A 17,194-nucleotide genomic window follows, 5' to 3' on the forward strand; every position below is an offset into this window, starting at 1 on the left:
CATCTGGTTACGAATGGGAGCAAGACAAAATGGCCGATTAAGTTTACGAATGATGTGGGAGGGAGACTAAATGGAAACCGTGTTGTTTACAACACATACACTCACAGCAGCTGCAATCAGAGAACCGAGCCATGCTGAAATGTCAATGTGTGACGGCGTTCGGAAAAAAGTGAAGAATCAAAACAACAAAACAAGAGAACGGCATAAACCAGAGTTTTATAGATCGAAAAAAGGAGTTAAGGTGCTAATGATCTAGAAATTGACTATAGTGAATGTTGGTTAGTCACAATTCAGATTAGACAAGTTTATTCCCTGAAGTTTTTATTTGTAGGAAAGAGGGGCAAGGGGAATAGAAATAGAAAAAAAAAATGCTTGTACCGGCAATTTTCTAGCAATTTGGTTTGTATATATAGCATTGTAGTGTCAGTAATTTCAAATACCAATACTAGTCCAGTACATTTTCAATGAGGTTATTTGTGTCTGTTTTATTCATATTTCTATTATTTCTTTCAATGCTCTTTTGTTTAATATTTATTTCCACAAACAACAAACTTTCACAAAACGTGAAAATAAAACAAACATTTTGAAACCGATTTGCCTTGTATAGACGCATGAAGCAACTTCAAGATAAAACGATAAAAATAGCCGCAAGTAAATTTGCATTATCTAAAGTGGGACTTGGTAAAAATAAAATAAATGTTAATAATTGTTCTATTTCAGAACCTGTAAGAATCTATACATGAATATTTACCAATTTACATTGTGTAAATTGGTAAGAAGTTTCAATTTAATTGCCGTTTTAGGCCCTCATACATCGAGTTTTCCACTACAGTTATTTTAAAAATTTCTCAAATGAGAAACTCGATCTGAGAAACCTATAGTTTAAAATATTTTCAGAATTGGGAACACGATAACTCCATGTGGTGTAGCATGGTATAATAATAGAAGGTAACAGCAAGTGTTGTTGTACAAAAAACGATACAACAACCACATAGAAATTTGTTGTTGTAAGTTCTGCTAGTGTCAACTCATTTGACAGAAAAATGTAAACAAACAAACAAATTATCATCAAATTATTTTTATTTTGAAAATGAAATATTTTCGAATCCTCAAAATAAAAATTGAAAAACATGAATGAAAATCTATCAAATTTATATTTCTATCGCTTCCACATCTTTCCTATAATTGAGTCATTGCCATATATATGTGTAACACATATGAAAATGCTGGGAATAGCGAGTTATTTCTTGAAGAAAGATTTGCTTCCTCAAACTTTCCCAGCAGGCAGTTTGAGTAAATTTAATACAGGAGCACATTTAATAAAGAACAATTTCAAATTGTATGCGTTCCCAATTTTCCTGTTGGGTGATTTTTAAAAACATAATTTGTCAAATTCATCTTGACACTAGTATTACGTTGGAATCAAATCAGCTGGGATTTGCTGTTACCTTTTATAATTGTACCATGGTGGTGTAGATTCCCCCCCTAGAAAATTAATTTTAAATTCTGATAATTATTCTAAATTTCCAGCTCTGGTGCGTTTGGTAAACAATCAGCTGTTTATATTTTTTTTATTCGATTGCGAGAACCCTTCCTTTTTTGATTACCTAACCTCTTCCATGCTTTAGCATTGCATTTGTTTTGATTCCCCGCATTTATCAGCTATTTTCTGTGATTCTTCTTTCTGCGGCATCAATTTTTCATGGAAACTTTGTAGTTCTCTTTCATACGCCGTTGATGCTGTGTTGTTATTTTCTCTCGGTGTGGCTGTTTTTGCGGATTGACCATTTGTTATTTGTTCGTTCCTTAACTAAATCTTTACGAAATGAAATTAAAAAATGTTACAAAAGTTAAGGGCAAACGAGACGTGGGCACCGATGGAGCTACACAGAAAATATCACAGATGACAGTTTCTCAATTGTCGAACGATGTGATATGGGAGGTAAGTTAACGATCATTAAGATGTATTTAACAACAAAACGTTTACCAATTCCAATGTCTCCCCATGTGTTTTTTGTTTAGGTTGCCTCCAAATATTGGTCACCCGATTCCCAGAACCATATGCCCTATAATCCGGATATCATTAAAGATATTTATCGTGCAGAAATTTTGGAACATCCCAATTCAACGAGGCGTATTGTTATGTTGGAGTTTAGCCAGTATTTGGAACAATACTTATGGCCGAACTATAAACGTGATGATGCCTCACATAGCCATGTTATGTCCATTGTTTATATGGTAAATGAAAAGTTTCGTGAACGTGTTGAAGTATGGAATACATTTGAACAAAAATCTGAGGAGTTCCCAGCATTCTTCCGGCAAGTACTGGAAAAATGTTTAGATAATTCGGGCCAGACTAAAGTGCGTGAGAAAACGGCATTGTTGGTGTTTTTAAATCACTGTTTCAATAGTATGGAAATTGAGTTGTGTCGGAATCAAGTGAAGCGTTTGGTTTCACTTTCGATGTGGAGTTGTTTGCAACCAAGTAAGTTTTACGAAATCCTATTTAAAATGTGTTGTTAATACATTTTTGAAATATATATTTTTTAGAACGCTTGGAGCAAGAGCTACGTGAAACTCCCGAATGGAAGCGCTATTGGAAGAAGCTTCAGAAAAAAGAGAAAAATGAGAAGAAACCCGAAGTAGAATGGGAACGTCATTTTCTACAAAATTTAATTAAACAATTTCTAAATATTTTGGAAAGTTTGCCACTGGATGGTCCCATCGATCCAAGCATTCTGCAATATTGTGAAAGATTTTTAGAGCTTATGATTGATTTGGAAGCGTTGTTGCCGACAAGACGTTTCTTTAATACTGTATTGGATGATACGCATTTGCTGGTGCGTGCACAAATTTGCAATTTGGTACAACGACCAGAGGGAAAACTTTTTGGACAGGTATGTAAGAAATTTTCTAATTTTCCTCTTATCGAAATAAGTAGAAAAATATGATAAAACGCAATGGTCAAATGATCAGTTTCATGTTTGGGTAATTCGTGGAAACGATGTAGGTGAGTGAGAAGAGAATTATCTCAAAAATCTTTTGATTCGCCTTGAATTTAAAGCAATATGTTACAGTAAAGTATACGTGATGTGATATTAGAAAGAAATTTGCTATCGACACTGCCGAAAATTATTAGAATTAGTAATTTGTTAATTGACCGTAGTGATACAGTGGCCTTTCCTCATATCATTGTGAAGGTAATATTCAAGGTTCAGAGATAGAACCCAAACGGGTTTTTTTTAACTTTTACTAAAAATATCATTCATGGGGCACTACGATGTATATTTCATTTACAAAATGGGCTACAGTAATAGTCGATGGCAGAGTGAATATCTGATTATAAAACGAAAGAACACTCCATGCATAGTAGATTTATGGAATTGCTAACTATTAAAAAGAAAGTTTCAGAGCATTTGTCAGAATGTCGTCTTGATTTGGAAACAAATGTTCAAAAACAAAAGCACTTGTTGGCATCTGTATGGAAAAAATATTAAAGGCTATTTACTATTAGCGAAAAATTTCACACAAAATGTCATCACATTCTTCCATGTATAATGAATTTTCCCCAAAACGGATTTTTTCGCTTTCGAACTTGATTCAGAATAAGGGGAAAGTGAAAATGCGAAAAAATTCGAAGGAGTTCAGGTTCAAAATATCTTTTGTTGAAATTATTTTATCATTTTGTTTTCATATAAAATTACTAAACAAATATACAAAATTCAACCAATTAACAATTAAGTACACTTTATTTGACTTGTTTTTGTTGTTGTTTTGTTTTTAATATAAATATTTAATCAATATACATTCAATGTACATATAGTTTGATTATTGTATAAAACAAAATGCCTAATTATTAGGTGAGTCATCGATGAGTTGTTGTTAATGGTTCCTACAAAATAACTTATTCGGATGAAAAATTAAAAAAAAGGAAAATGAACAGACTTATAGTAAATACTCGTACCTATGATGTACAAATCCATTTAACATCATACATTCATTCATATCTATGTATATACTGCACCAAGTACATATTACTGGAATATATGTATTCATTTTACTTGTACTCTGAGCATCTTGAAAATCTCAATAACTTAATACTACATAAATTTATTATATATATATAAATACAATATTAAATATCAGTTCACTGTTAAATAAAAAACCTATACGCACACATTTCGAGGGAATTTTTCTTTAATAATCATTACAATTCATGTAACGCATTTCATCACCCCAATCATTGGACGAAGGCGGTTCATTGTAGCAACATGATTTCTTTAAAAGAAATGTAACATGTTTTTGTCTCAGAACGCAAACATACAATAGCAAGGGAGCTTGTAAGGCATTGACTATAATATGTGTATATAACAGTCCTTCGAATTTAAGCCACGACAGACACAGGAATAGCCATTCGGCACTCATAATCAACAGCATAAATGCAAACATTATAAAGCTGTAAGAAAACAAAAAAAAATGTGTTATATTATTTTCTTATATTTCGCAAAGAACTCATGTCAACTTACTTGGCTTTCAGTTTATGTTGTATTCTACCATAAACATTACGACGATTTATTAATTTCAATGTTGTCACATAAAAGAATATATCAATGAGTATGGTACAGGCAATTGGAGCAAAAAATATAGCAATGCCCAACCAACCCATTGTTTCTTGATCGGCTAAAGTATTTTGTTTCTTATATGTATCGGCATCCAAAAAGAAATGTGCAAATACCGCCATAGCTGCCATAAATGCCGTTGTGCCCCAGGCATATACCGAATAATAACAATATTTACGTGCATCGGTTACCCTTAAGAAGACATTACGTGATCGAAAAGTTTTCCAAATATAATAACCAAAACTATTCAGCCAAAAGAATGCAGCCAATATACTGAAATACAATATAATATCAGCGACAATGAAGCTGACATGATTTGTAAATTCAGTGAAAATTCGTACAAGATCTGCCACTTGACTAACCATTAGACAAACGGCAATTGTAGTGACTATGTTACCAACCAAATCTCTGAAAGAAAAAAATCGAAAAAATATTTAGTTATTTCATAGGTTTAAATATATTTTAAGCTTTTCAAATATTTTATTAGTTATATCATATGGCTCTAAGACGCTATTCATTCTTCAATATACCGAGAATGTAGAGGCCAAATCTCAATGTAATCAATTATGATCACCGAATACTATGATTAATTTTCTTTCTCTTTTAAAAATAGCGAATATCATTGAACCGGCATCTATGCCGTATACATCCGATGGTTTCTTCCCCATCGCGAAGCATGATAGTAATGTCTTTTAGGGATGGATACAATACGGATTCTAAAACCTGATTACAATAATCATTCTAAAATCTGGAAGTGGTATATATACTGAATGGTTTGGAAATACATAAAATATCACCAGATTTTTATTTCGAACGATCTTTTTATGGGTTCAGATTTAGATATAGCTCCCATATATATTTTCGTCCGATTTAAGGTAAATGGTTTACAAAAGTCTCTAAATATCCTTCGATTTGCACGAAGTTTGACACAGCGTACTGAATTAAGTCTAGAATGATGAGTGCTAGATTTATATATAGCTCCCATATATATTTTCGTCCGATTTATGACAAATGGTGCACCAAAGACCCTAAATATCTTTCGATTTGCACAAAATTTTGAACAGCGTACTGAATTAGGAGTAGAATGATGTGTGGTAAGTTTTATGAAAATCGGTTCCGATTTAGATATAGCTTCCATATATATTTTCGTCCGATTTAAGACAAATGGTGCACCAAAGTCCCTAAATATCTTTCGGTTTGCACAAAATTTTGAATAGCGTACTGAATTAAGAGTAGAATTATGTGTGTTAAGTTTCATGAAAATCGGTTCCGATTTAGATATAGCTCCCATATATATTTTCGTCCGATTTAATGTAAATGGTGCACCAAAGTCCGAATATATATATTCGATAGAACATTGACATACAATTGTAAGGATACATATGTACAATATATTCAAAGTGGTGAAGGGTATTATATAGTTGGGCCAGTCCGACATTACTACTTTCCTTACTGTTTTTTTTTTTCTTGAAATGCGAAATATGTTTTTAATTATACACGGAAATATTCACAAATTCCCAAGAAACGATAGAGATATATCTTAATTTTTGATGGCATTAACAAGATGTGTCAATAAAACCAAACCATATGAAAAGTTCGAGGTAAATAAATAAATTAAATAGTAAACATCCAAAACTTACCTTAAGGTGGGTAATATAAAATATACTATTGCTATAATCAATAAAATGATCAGCGATATGACATGAAAAATTGGATTCAATACTTTGTGCATTAGAAAATTCGTATCGGACCATTTCAATTCCTTTTTGGCTAAGCAAATGTTGGCAAACAAGACCTGTCTATGATCTCCGGATGTTGAAATTGCCTATACAATATAATATGTTAGTAACAAAACTATTTCTTCATTTCCTTCTTCATCACCATACATACCCTATCTATGCAATATTGATTCCTTCCATAATCATAAAATAATGGTTTAGACACTTCATCGGCAAATTGTTCGGCATAATCGACACTTTCTTCCTCCTCTTTGGTATTGGTATAGTGGCGCAATTTACCATCTTCCAATAGCACCAATTTATCCGGACTCTTTATGTGTGTAGTCGAAAATGAAAACGAATTGCAAGATAAATGAAAGTGGAAATATATATGACATATTTGATTTTCAAAGCAAACACAAAAAATACTTACACCTTGATAATGATATATGGGCCAAGTTTGCATCGAACCACAAGCTGGCAAACCAATAACGAATTTAAATTTTACCGGCATATTATGTTCACCGCCATAACTTGTGAACATGGGTTGGAAATATTCTATAAAACAGAACAACAACAACATAAAGACATGAAATGAAATACAATACCTGTTAGGGTGTGTTAGTGTTTCACATGTGTATTGGTAAATTGAATAACACGGCCTTTTTTACAAGCTTTTGTTTTGGGCCATGTTTTTTTTCTTGTTTTCATTTCTTTTTTTTTTTAATATTCCATACATACCACTTTCATTGACTTGACTGCATACGGAGTCAATGCGTATTTCAAACTTTTCACAGCATTTATTTACCAGTACCACATTTTCGCCTTCCTCCTCCTCAGGTGTGCCACTAAATGTGGTAGCTGCCGCAATGCCATTATCGCTTCCACTGTTGCTGCTTTGTTGTAAATTGGCATGTGCTCCGGCCAGTATCAGTGCCAAACAGTAAGCTAATATTAGCCAAGATTTTAACGCAGTCTTATCCATAATACAAACGACGTCCGACTAGCGCGGTGTTTTTTATTAAAATAAAATCTGTTGGATAAAAAAACACAAGTCAGACTTTGGATTTTAAGACGTCATCGTTTAATCTACACATCATTGTGTATGGGTGTGTGTGTGGGTACGTTTTTGTTGTCAGATATAAGCTGACGGACGGTATCGTCGTCATACCTTAAGATCAGTTTGTGTAACTCATTCTCTGTCTTGTTTTGTTGTATTCTCTTTTATTCTCTGCCACATGAAACTACTTTCACTCACACAAAGTCAAGTCACAGTTGAATCACAGATATCCACTAATACACTAACAACACATAAATAAAACTACATGCCTCTTCCATTTTAGAACTTACAATGAACGGGTTGAATAGATGGATGAATGGTACAATTGATTGCTGGTTGACTGCATGCAGTGCATTAAACCGCTGCCGTGTCCAGCTCTTACAAGCGATCGGCCACAATTCAATTCAATTGAATGTGTTTATCTTCTTATTGGTTATTGACACTGTTCTGATTTTTTTGTTTATGTTTACATTAATCAGAGAATTGTTTATTGTGGCCACCAAAAAAGTGTATATTTTGGAGGAACTTCATTTATATTTTTTTCATTTGTTTATCCAACAACACCTTTTTCACACCACCATCGACATCATCACCATAAACACATTACCGCCAACTACATCCGTAACGACAACAACACTTCCTTCCAGAAACACACAAAAAGAAGACAAACCAAAATGAAACTAAAACATTCAAGTAACTCCCGGTTTTTTAATGCCGTTGCTGTTACCGCCTATTCCCGCCGTCCAACACGAAAGCCAAATATTCACTGTCATTTCGAGACATTAATGCACCAAACAAACAACTTCTTGATTACTGGAGAAGAGGTGGTTTTTTGTTTTCTCTAAAAATGCTTGAAATATTTTTTAATACATGTATAAATTCCTGGCTTGCTCTCTCTCCCTTTCGATGGCTAGTCAGCCATCCAACCAGCCTGTCAGTCTGTTTGTTAGTACGTTGGCACACTCATCCCCCATAGTTCAGATACTTTTTGTTATATGTGTCACCTTTAGGTTTCCACTCTCCCGCTCTCTCTCTCTCCCAATCAATTTTTCGATTAAAACTTCTCTTTTATTAGTAGAGGGTATATTTAATTAAAGAGAGAATAGTTTCGTTTTGCAAAGCATGGCTTTGTGCTCCACCTAATATTAAATCGCTCAGTACAAGTCATTGCTGTGTCACTCTCGTTGCCCCTGCCTCATTGCTGTGCCTGTTGTGTATCAGCCCAAAACTTTATTCCGTAATTAAATAGTACGGAAATAAATAATTTATCATAATAGAATTGACATTTCTAGACCGGGTTCAGTTATGTGTTGACAAACAAATTGTTAAACATGGGTTTTCTTGAATGCCTGCCGGCCGGCCTCGTAAATTTTTGCAACAAAATAATTAAGTGTAGGAATTCGTTGTAGGGACAGTTGCTGTTGTTGGAAGAGGAGAGTGTAATATTTCATGCAAGGAAAATGAAATAAACACAATATCAGCATTAGTTCGAGGGCAGTTTGGTGGTTCTTAGAAATAAACATTACTGCTAATTAGATTTTGGCATTCTCTTCGGCAATTGTATGGAGGGTATATAAGGATATACGAAGCAGTACTTGCTGGTGATTATTTTCATTCTCTAAGGTCTTGGCAACTAAACCTGAAATAAACTTGTTGAGGTGCTCAGATATCCACAAGACTCCGTTCTAATACAGTCGGGACCCTGACTGCAAACCGTAGAACACTGATGGGCATGAGGTCGCATGACACCCCCAGCGTTAGGGGGTCACTTTTGGGAATTAGTGACCCAGACCTCTAAGATGGATATTTTGAGGCGCGACGTCAGTCCAAGGATCATGGGCACTCGGTCATTTCCTCCGAGACACTCCCCATGAACCCGCTGATTGTCCGCGACTGCTTATCTAGTATTCACAGTTGCCCAAAGAATAATATTGGGTTTTCCACAATCCACAACCTGTGGACGTGTCCGTTAGCATTCAGCTCTGCTCCCCGAAGGCGGACTATTTAGAAAAACCTTCGTGTAATCTCTCTTCTGAAGAAATTGTTGTGATTTTCATGGTTCAAGATCTAATTTCTAACCAAAGTGGATGAAAAATGGAATTGCTGACCCAAATAATTTCTTGTTATCAGAAGGTAAAATAACTTCTAATAAGCCCTTTATTTTTTATATATTCCATATAAGATTTGACCTATTATAAGTATTTTGAAGTTTCATCTTCTCGTATCTAAAAAACGCTCTTTCAGAAAAATTTCAAATAAGCCCATAGTCTGGCTTAGCTCCAAAAAAACTATTCTATAATTATTAACATTTTAACACCCGGGGCATCATAGGTCAAAGTGTCACACCTATATCGATAAATCGTCCTCGTTTTCGTTACCATGGAACTTGCCATATTATGCTTCAAGCTGCATGGTACATACATATATACAACAAACATATGTTTTGCAAAATTTGTATGGAGTTGACAAGAGAGTGATGAGTATTACATGTTGTTGTAATGTTGCGTGTTTACAATTACTTTATTTTATTATGTTTGCCACGAGCTGTCGCTCTCTCTCTCTCTCTCACTCACTCTGTCTGACTGTTTCATGTAGAACATCTGTGACGTTAGTAACTCATTTTCTCAAAATTAGCAGGTGAGCAATGTTAGCATTAATACTTCATTCTCTCAGACACCTGTGTCCTTGGGAAGAACAGGGTTGCCAAATTTTATAAATTTATAATTTTATAAATTATAAATTAAAAATTTCTTTTCAGCAAAAAAACTTCCTAATACGAATAGTAATAGAATGGTTAAAGAGAGTTTTCAAAACAGTTTTTTAATAAATTTAAATTTATTTAATTATTGTATATTTTAAATTAAAATTAGCAAAAATTGCACCGACTATTAAGTATTTCAACGATCACCCTTGTTCTTGAGGAGAAATGGTTGAGTCTATATTCAACATAGGCTTTGATGTCCACTAAACTATTAGTATTCTCTTATCGATTTACTTCACTCAAAGAAATAGTGCATCTTAAAAACCTCTCATTTAAATCCGAAAAACATATTTCTCATTTTTCTTAATTCTCTCTTTTTATTATTAGCTTTTGGATATGTTAAAATTCTATAGCCGGTTTGAAATCAATGATGTTACCGGTGACTCATTAACCGATCATGATATGACTCAGATACATTATAAGAAAATTACATCACTACAAAGAGCTGCATTTGCCAAATTTCCCGATTTGAAATTATTTGCCCTTTCCAATGTGGCCAGTGTTGATACACGTGATGCATTGGAAAGTCACTTTGGCAGCTTAGATGAAAAAGCTCTCAAGCAAATAGCCAGCTTCCTAAATTTGGTGCCAGATGATTTGAAACCACCATTCGATTGGTATCGTTTGGATGAGGCATTCCTTAAGGAATTGTTAATAACCCGCCACGAACGTCGCTGTTCCCAATTGGATGCGCTAAATGAAATGCCTCTCTATCCCACTGAAGATGTAATATGGGATGAAAATGTTGTGCCAACGGAATATTTTTCCGGTGATGGCTGTTTGGCACTGCCTAAATTGAATTTACAGTTTCTCACACTGCATGATTATTTGTTGCGGAATTTCAATCTATTTCGTTTGGAATCTACTTATGAAATTCGACAAGATATTGAAGATGCGGTTAGCCGCATGTTGCCATGGCAATCGGAAGATGGTGGTGTTGTATTTGGTGGTTGGGCCCGTATGGCTTTGCCCATTGCCTCATTTGCTGTGGTTGAAGTGGCAAAGCCGCATATTGGTGAGAAGAAACCATCGAGAGTAAGAGCAGATATTTCGGTGACATTATCGGTGCGCAAAGAAATCAAAGAAGAATGGGAAAATCTACGAAAGCATGATGTGTGTTTTTTGATAACGGTTAAGCCACAAGTACCATATGGTATGTTTGGGAACATTTGCTGTTTTGCTAAATTTGAAAAGTTTATTTATTAACTGTTTTAACTATTCTAAAAGGTACCAAATACAATCCTCGAGAACCATTTATACCCCAAGTAGGTTTGGTCTATGTACGTGGTTGTGAAATTGAGGGCATGTTGGATGCCAATGGCCGTGTCATCGAAGATGGTCCAGATCCCCGACCCCAATTGCCGGGTGAAAACCGAACCTATCGTGTTTGGTTGGATTGCAATCAATATCGCTTGGATATGGACTCTCTGCAAGAGGGCGGCGATGATGTCTATGAAAGTTTTAATATTTTAATGCGTCGCAAACCCAAGGAAAATAATTTCAAGGCCGTCTTGGAAACTATACGTCATTTAATGAACACCGAATGTGTTGTTCCTTCATGGTTACATGATATATTATTGGGCTATGGTGATCCCAGTGCGGCGCATTATTCCAAAATGCCAAATCAGGTAGGATTTGAATGGAAATTTACAGACACATAATTATTCATTCATTTTATTTTTAAGGAGCGTTCTTTGGATTTCAATGATACATTCCTTTCCTATCAACATGTGTTGGACAGTTTTCCCGATTACCAATTAAAATGTGATGTGCCTGAAGACAAACGCGTTCCACCATTTCGTTTGGTGTTTGAAGATGTGCCAGAATCTAAAGAGTCGAATGAAAATGGCGAAAACCATGCTCAAACGGAAGAAAGTAAAGTAATTTCTGTTCAAACCTATCAAATACAAAATCGTGGACCGTATTTGGAAAATAAACCCAAACAGTAAGTTTTCTTGGAATATAAAATAATTGCAGAAATTTGAATATGAATTGCTTCTAGAAATACGATACGTTTTACACCCACACAAATCGAAGCCATTAGAGCCGGCATGCAACCTGGTTTAACGGTGGTAGTGGGTCCCCCAGGTACTGGTAAGACAGATGTTGCCGTACAAATCATATCGAATATTTATCACAATCATCCAAATCAACGCACCTTAATTGTAACCCATTCGAATCAGGCCCTCAATCAATTGTTTGAAAAAATTATGGCCTTGGATATTGACGAACGGCATTTGCTGCGTTTGGGTCATGGCGAGGAGGCGCTGGAAACAGAAAAGGACTTCAGTCGCTATGGACGTGTTAATTATGTTTTGGCCAAACGTTTGGATCTTTTGAATCAAGTACAAAAGCTACAAGAATCCATGCAGGTTACCGGGGACAATGCCTATACTTGTGAAACTTCCGGATATTTTTATCTCTACCAAGTAATGGCCCGTTGGGAAAAGTTTCAAAATGAAGTTATACAAATGGCCAAGGATGAAAACTCTGACACATGGCGTAAATTTTTCGAGGAGAACTATCCATTTAATAAATTCTTCGCTGATGCGCCACAGCCCTTATTTAAGGGTGATACTTTTGATGATTATATGGAAATTGCCAAATCATGTTTCCGTTACATTTCGCACATATTTACCGAACTAGAAGAGTTTAGGGCCTTTGAATTGCTGCGCACAGGTTTAGATCGTTCCAAATATTTATTGGTGAAAGAAGCCAAGATTATTGCCATGACCTGTACCCATGCAGCATTGAAACGTAAAGAATTGGTAAATCTTGGATTCCGCTACGATAACATACTAATGGAAGAAGCAGCACAAATTCTTGAAATTGAGACCTTTATACCGCTGTTGCTACAAAACCCCATGGATGGTTTTAATCGTTTGAAACGTTGGATAATGATTGGAGATCATCATCAATTGCCTCCTGTTATTAAAAATATGGCATTTCAAAAATATTCCAATATGGAACAAAGTCTCTTTACGAGGCTGGTGCGTTTGGGAGTACCGACTGTTGACTTAGATGGTCAGGGTCGTGCTCGTTCGGAAATTTGTTCTCTTTATAAATGGCGTTACAAAAAATTGGATGACCTTTCACATATTTTGGAGAAGGAGGAATATCGTCGATCAAATGCAGGACTTCGCTATGAATATCAACTTATTAATGTTGATGATTTTAATGGTGTCGGTGAAACAGAACCCAATCCATATTTCTATCAAAATCTCGCTGAGGCTGAATATATTGTGGCTGTATTTATGTATATGCGCCTGTTGGGATATCCGGCGGACAAAATTTCGATTCTAACCACCTACAATGGACAAAAGCATTTAATACGTGATGTTATCAATGTCAGATGTGGCAATAACCCCTTAATTGGTTGGCCCCATAAGGTGACCACAGTGGATAAATATCAAGGTCAACAAAACGATTATATACTCATCTCATTGGTGAGGACAAAGGCAGTGGGCCACATACGTGATGTACGACGTTTGGTGGTGGCTATGAGTCGTGCCAGATTGGGTTTATATATTTTTGGCAGAGTAGGACTGTTCAAGAATTGTCTAGAACTGCAGCAGACCTTTAAATTGGTAAGTTGTAATGAAATGCATTTAAAAATATATGCTTGTGAATTTCTATCATTATTTTTGCAGTTAACAAAACGTTCACAAAAACTACAACTTGTGGAAAATGAAACATATCCCACCGAACGAAAAACCAATGAAAATCCAGCAGAAGATACTATTAAAACAATGGAGAATATGACACAAATGGCTCAGTACGTGTATCAAATGTATTGTAAAAAATTGGAAACAATTAAGGATCAGTTGCCTAAAGAGTCGGCTGATACAGAGATGTATGCAAATATACCCACAGAAGATTCCAACAATGAGGGAGGGGATGGAGAAGAAGGAAACGAAATGGCCAATATGGAAATATATGAGCCACCAGCGAAAAAGGCCAATAAGGATGCAACAAATAAAGACAAAAATTCCACAGCCAGCAATAAAACATTTAAACCCACACCCATTGTAAATGAAATTGATGTAGACGAAGAGGAAGAAGAACAGCAACAAACACAAGAGGAAGAGAAAAATACAAGTGCTGGCAAAACTTCAGAAGAGGCATAAAAAGCGGAATCATTTTTTTATACAAACAAAAAGAGAATAAAACATATTTTATTTTATCAAAGATAAAAATAAAATTTCTTGTTTTATTTATTTCTTTGGTGCAGTAATACCCTCCAACTGTGCCTTTAACTGGGTATTGGTTTTCTTAAGGAATGCCACTTCTTCTTGGTATTTCTTTTCTTCGGAGGCACGCAGCTCGGCATTTCTACGTTCCGCCTGTTCGTTCTTTAATTTCATATCGGCAATCATATCTTCCAATACTTCCTTATCACTTTCCAACGATTTGACACGATCCCTTAGCATTTCTTTTTCTTCGTGGGCTTGTAGAGCTTTACGCATTCCAAAAGCCACCGAGCTACAATACAAGGTTTCATATGCCTCCATTGACATGGCGATTTCATCGCGTATACGTAATAAAAGCAAGCCACGTTCCGAGCAGTTGATAGTTACTTGGCGTATAATTTCATCTAAAGACGAGGGAGGGGAATAATGCAATTAGTAAAGGTTTTTTGAAATATTTTTAGATAATAGGTACCAAAACATTGCGAGTATAATTCCCGTCTTATGGGACATATTCCAGTTTCCCTTGCCTGGGTCTGCTGTAAACGCGTATCCAACATCTCCTGTAAGTTAATAACATCCTGTCGGGTGGCTGGAGTACTGGACACCGTCTGCTGCCACAATTGTCCCTCTTCTTCCCAGCAACGTGGTGGTAAAATTGAATTTAAAATTTCCTCAGTTTCCTTTTTCGTATCCAATATGGCTCCAGCCGTTTGTGGCCTTTTCATTTCCTTAATGGTTAACAAAGGTGGCATATAATTTTATTTGGTGTATCTGTTATCATTTCATAATTTCCTTACCAAATCTGCTGGTCCTGCTGTTTTTTTATCAACATGCTTTACCACCAACACAGGATTGTTATATCGTACCAATGTTTGAAATTGCCCAACAGCTGTTTGTTCCATATCAACATCCATCTTTTCTAGTCAATTTTTTTTTTTTTTGTAATTATTTTTTTATTTTATACTTTTTACAAAATGAGTTGAAGTGTGCTATATTTTGAAATAAACAGTTTTCTTCCTTAGCAACCGGAAATATAACTTTTGTATAAATTATCGATAAATGTTAAAGTAAACAATCGATAATTCATGTTAACACTTTTCCGTTTTTTATCAGCAGTTGCAACAAATCTATGTATTATAAAATATTATCCGATAAATGAAGGAAAAAATAAATGCTGAATTAAAAAAAAAAAATAAATTAGAAAATGTTGTTTATTAAAAAAACTATACGCCATCCATTACAAGTGTTTCAATTAGTTGAATACGTAACGTAACTATTGTGAATGTGGACTATATACACGCTCTTTCGTAAATTCTATTTCTATATACGCTCTTTCGTATAGTCTATTTCTGATAAGACCGACGGGTTCCACCTTCGAACTTGATCTATTTAAGATAAACATATTACGATGTGTTAAGTAGTCGCTGAATTCAAAACAATCACCTATCAATTAAAACCCCAACTTCTGTGTTTGGCCTAAAAGTATGCTATAATTATTTTCTTTACAAACCAGCAGCCATTGTGAATAAAAAATTGACTTTTTTAAAAATAAATGTTTGTGTAATTTTTCATTTTCAGGTAATAGGCGCCCAGCACCAAACAGCAACGATATTTCGGAACATCGTTGAATTCAAATGCAAATAACTCAGCGACTACTTAACCGATTTTCATAAATTTTGCATAAATTGTTTGAGGGAATTCTAACGTTTTAATCCATATTGACAAAATATATAAAAAATCATGTTATATAAGAAAAAAATAACATTTTGTGAAAGTTCAAAGATATATCAAATAACGACTAATTTTAAATTTAAATTCATACCAAAAAGTATAGCCGATTTGGGCATCCTGTGCTAGATCCCAAACAAATAATAAATCACTTGAAAAGTCGACGATTTGACACATAACTGATGTTTTGTTTTTAAAGTTTGAAATATTACATGGTGTGGCAGGTTACAGAAAAAGTGGTCCGATGGGACCCCATCTTCGAATTTGAGATTTAATTTTAAAAAAATATTACAATGTGCGTATTTTGTATCAAATCGGACATTCCATACGATTTTAATATGTTAGTGCGTTTCGGTGTAACCGACAGTTGATTTAGATGGGCAATGTCGAGCTCATTCGGGAATCTGTTATCTTTATAAATAGCGTTATAAAAAATTAGATGATTTCTTAAATTTATTTTGAAGAAAGAAATATATCATCGATCAAATGAAACACTTCGTTATAAATTAATGTGTTTTTTGTACTATTCCATCTCCCAATGAAGTGGAAAGCCCTATAATTTCTCCACGTATTAAAATTTAGGATACTTTACGGCACACTATTAATAATATCTCCCCACAACATAAAAACACACATAAATATTTGTTAATATATATTTTATTGTATAAATTTTTATTGCATATATATATTATTTTTTTGTTTTAATAATAAATACATATATGTATGTACTTATCATATTAGTTTTGTGGACATTTTCATTGGAAGCATAATAATTTGTACTTAAAGCATAAACAGTTTTTATTTTATTTTTTTAATACATATTCTAACTAAATGTAAACTAAATGTATTTTAAATTATTAAATTTATACATATAAATGAAAAATAAATTTTCAAATACAGCAAGAATGGCTATCTTAATGTTAGTAAAATTATGAAAAAAAGCTTAACTATAACAGCAAAATTAATATATTTCATATTTATTTAAATAATGGTTTAAATTTGTTTAGCTAGTTAGATTCGTGTATAATATAATAGAATTTGTATAAAAAATATTGTGATTAGACTACACATTGAAATTCGCATTTTTTTGGGGCTTTATGACCTGAAAAAAATTAGTC

The 17,194-nt window shown here is 34.3% G+C and overlaps 3 protein-coding genes across 3 annotated transcripts; 1 reads left to right on the top strand and 2 right to left on the bottom strand.

Moving 5' to 3' along the window:
• The first annotated feature begins 1,818 nt into the window (after nt 1-1,818).
• Nucleotides 1,819-14,285, top strand: LOC133336117 (RNA helicase aquarius). The gene is made up of 8 exons (XM_061544413.1): nt 1,819-1,942; nt 2,023-2,485; nt 2,551-2,897; nt 10,486-11,311; nt 11,386-11,786; nt 11,844-12,103; nt 12,161-13,745; nt 13,809-14,285. The coding sequence occupies exons 1-8, from the start codon at nt 1,826-1,828 to the stop codon at nt 14,283-14,285; spliced, it is 4,476 nt and encodes a 1,491-aa protein (XP_061400397.1). The 5' UTR covers nt 1,819-1,825.
• LOC133336061 (probable G-protein coupled receptor Mth-like 5) lies at nt 4,198-7,322 on the bottom strand. The gene is made up of 6 exons (XM_061544357.1): nt 7,079-7,322; nt 6,771-6,895; nt 6,510-6,668; nt 6,260-6,444; nt 4,527-5,027; nt 4,198-4,456 (listed from the first exon to the last, which is right to left on the bottom strand). Exons 1-6 carry the CDS (start codon nt 7,320-7,322, stop codon nt 4,198-4,200), a joined length of 1,473 nt encoding a protein of 490 aa, XP_061400341.1.
• An 87-nt stretch (nt 14,286-14,372) lies between the features above and the next one.
• On the bottom strand, nt 14,373-15,265 carry LOC133336085 (putative inner dynein arm light chain, axonemal). Its single transcript, XM_061544381.1, has 3 exons — nt 15,146-15,265; nt 14,821-15,076; nt 14,373-14,752 (listed from the first exon to the last, which is right to left on the bottom strand). The coding sequence occupies exons 1-3, from the start codon at nt 15,260-15,262 to the stop codon at nt 14,373-14,375; spliced, it is 753 nt and encodes a 250-aa protein (XP_061400365.1). The 5' UTR covers nt 15,263-15,265.
• Between the last annotated feature and the right edge of the window lie 1,929 nt (nt 15,266-17,194).

Source organism: Musca vetustissima, unplaced genomic scaffold, assembly GCF_032173495.1.
Source record: "Musca vetustissima isolate MV318-11 ecotype Yass unplaced genomic scaffold, APGP_CSIRO_Mvet_v1 utg744, whole genome shotgun sequence".
NCBI classification, from domain to species: Eukaryota; Metazoa; Arthropoda; class Insecta; order Diptera; family Muscidae; genus Musca; species Musca vetustissima.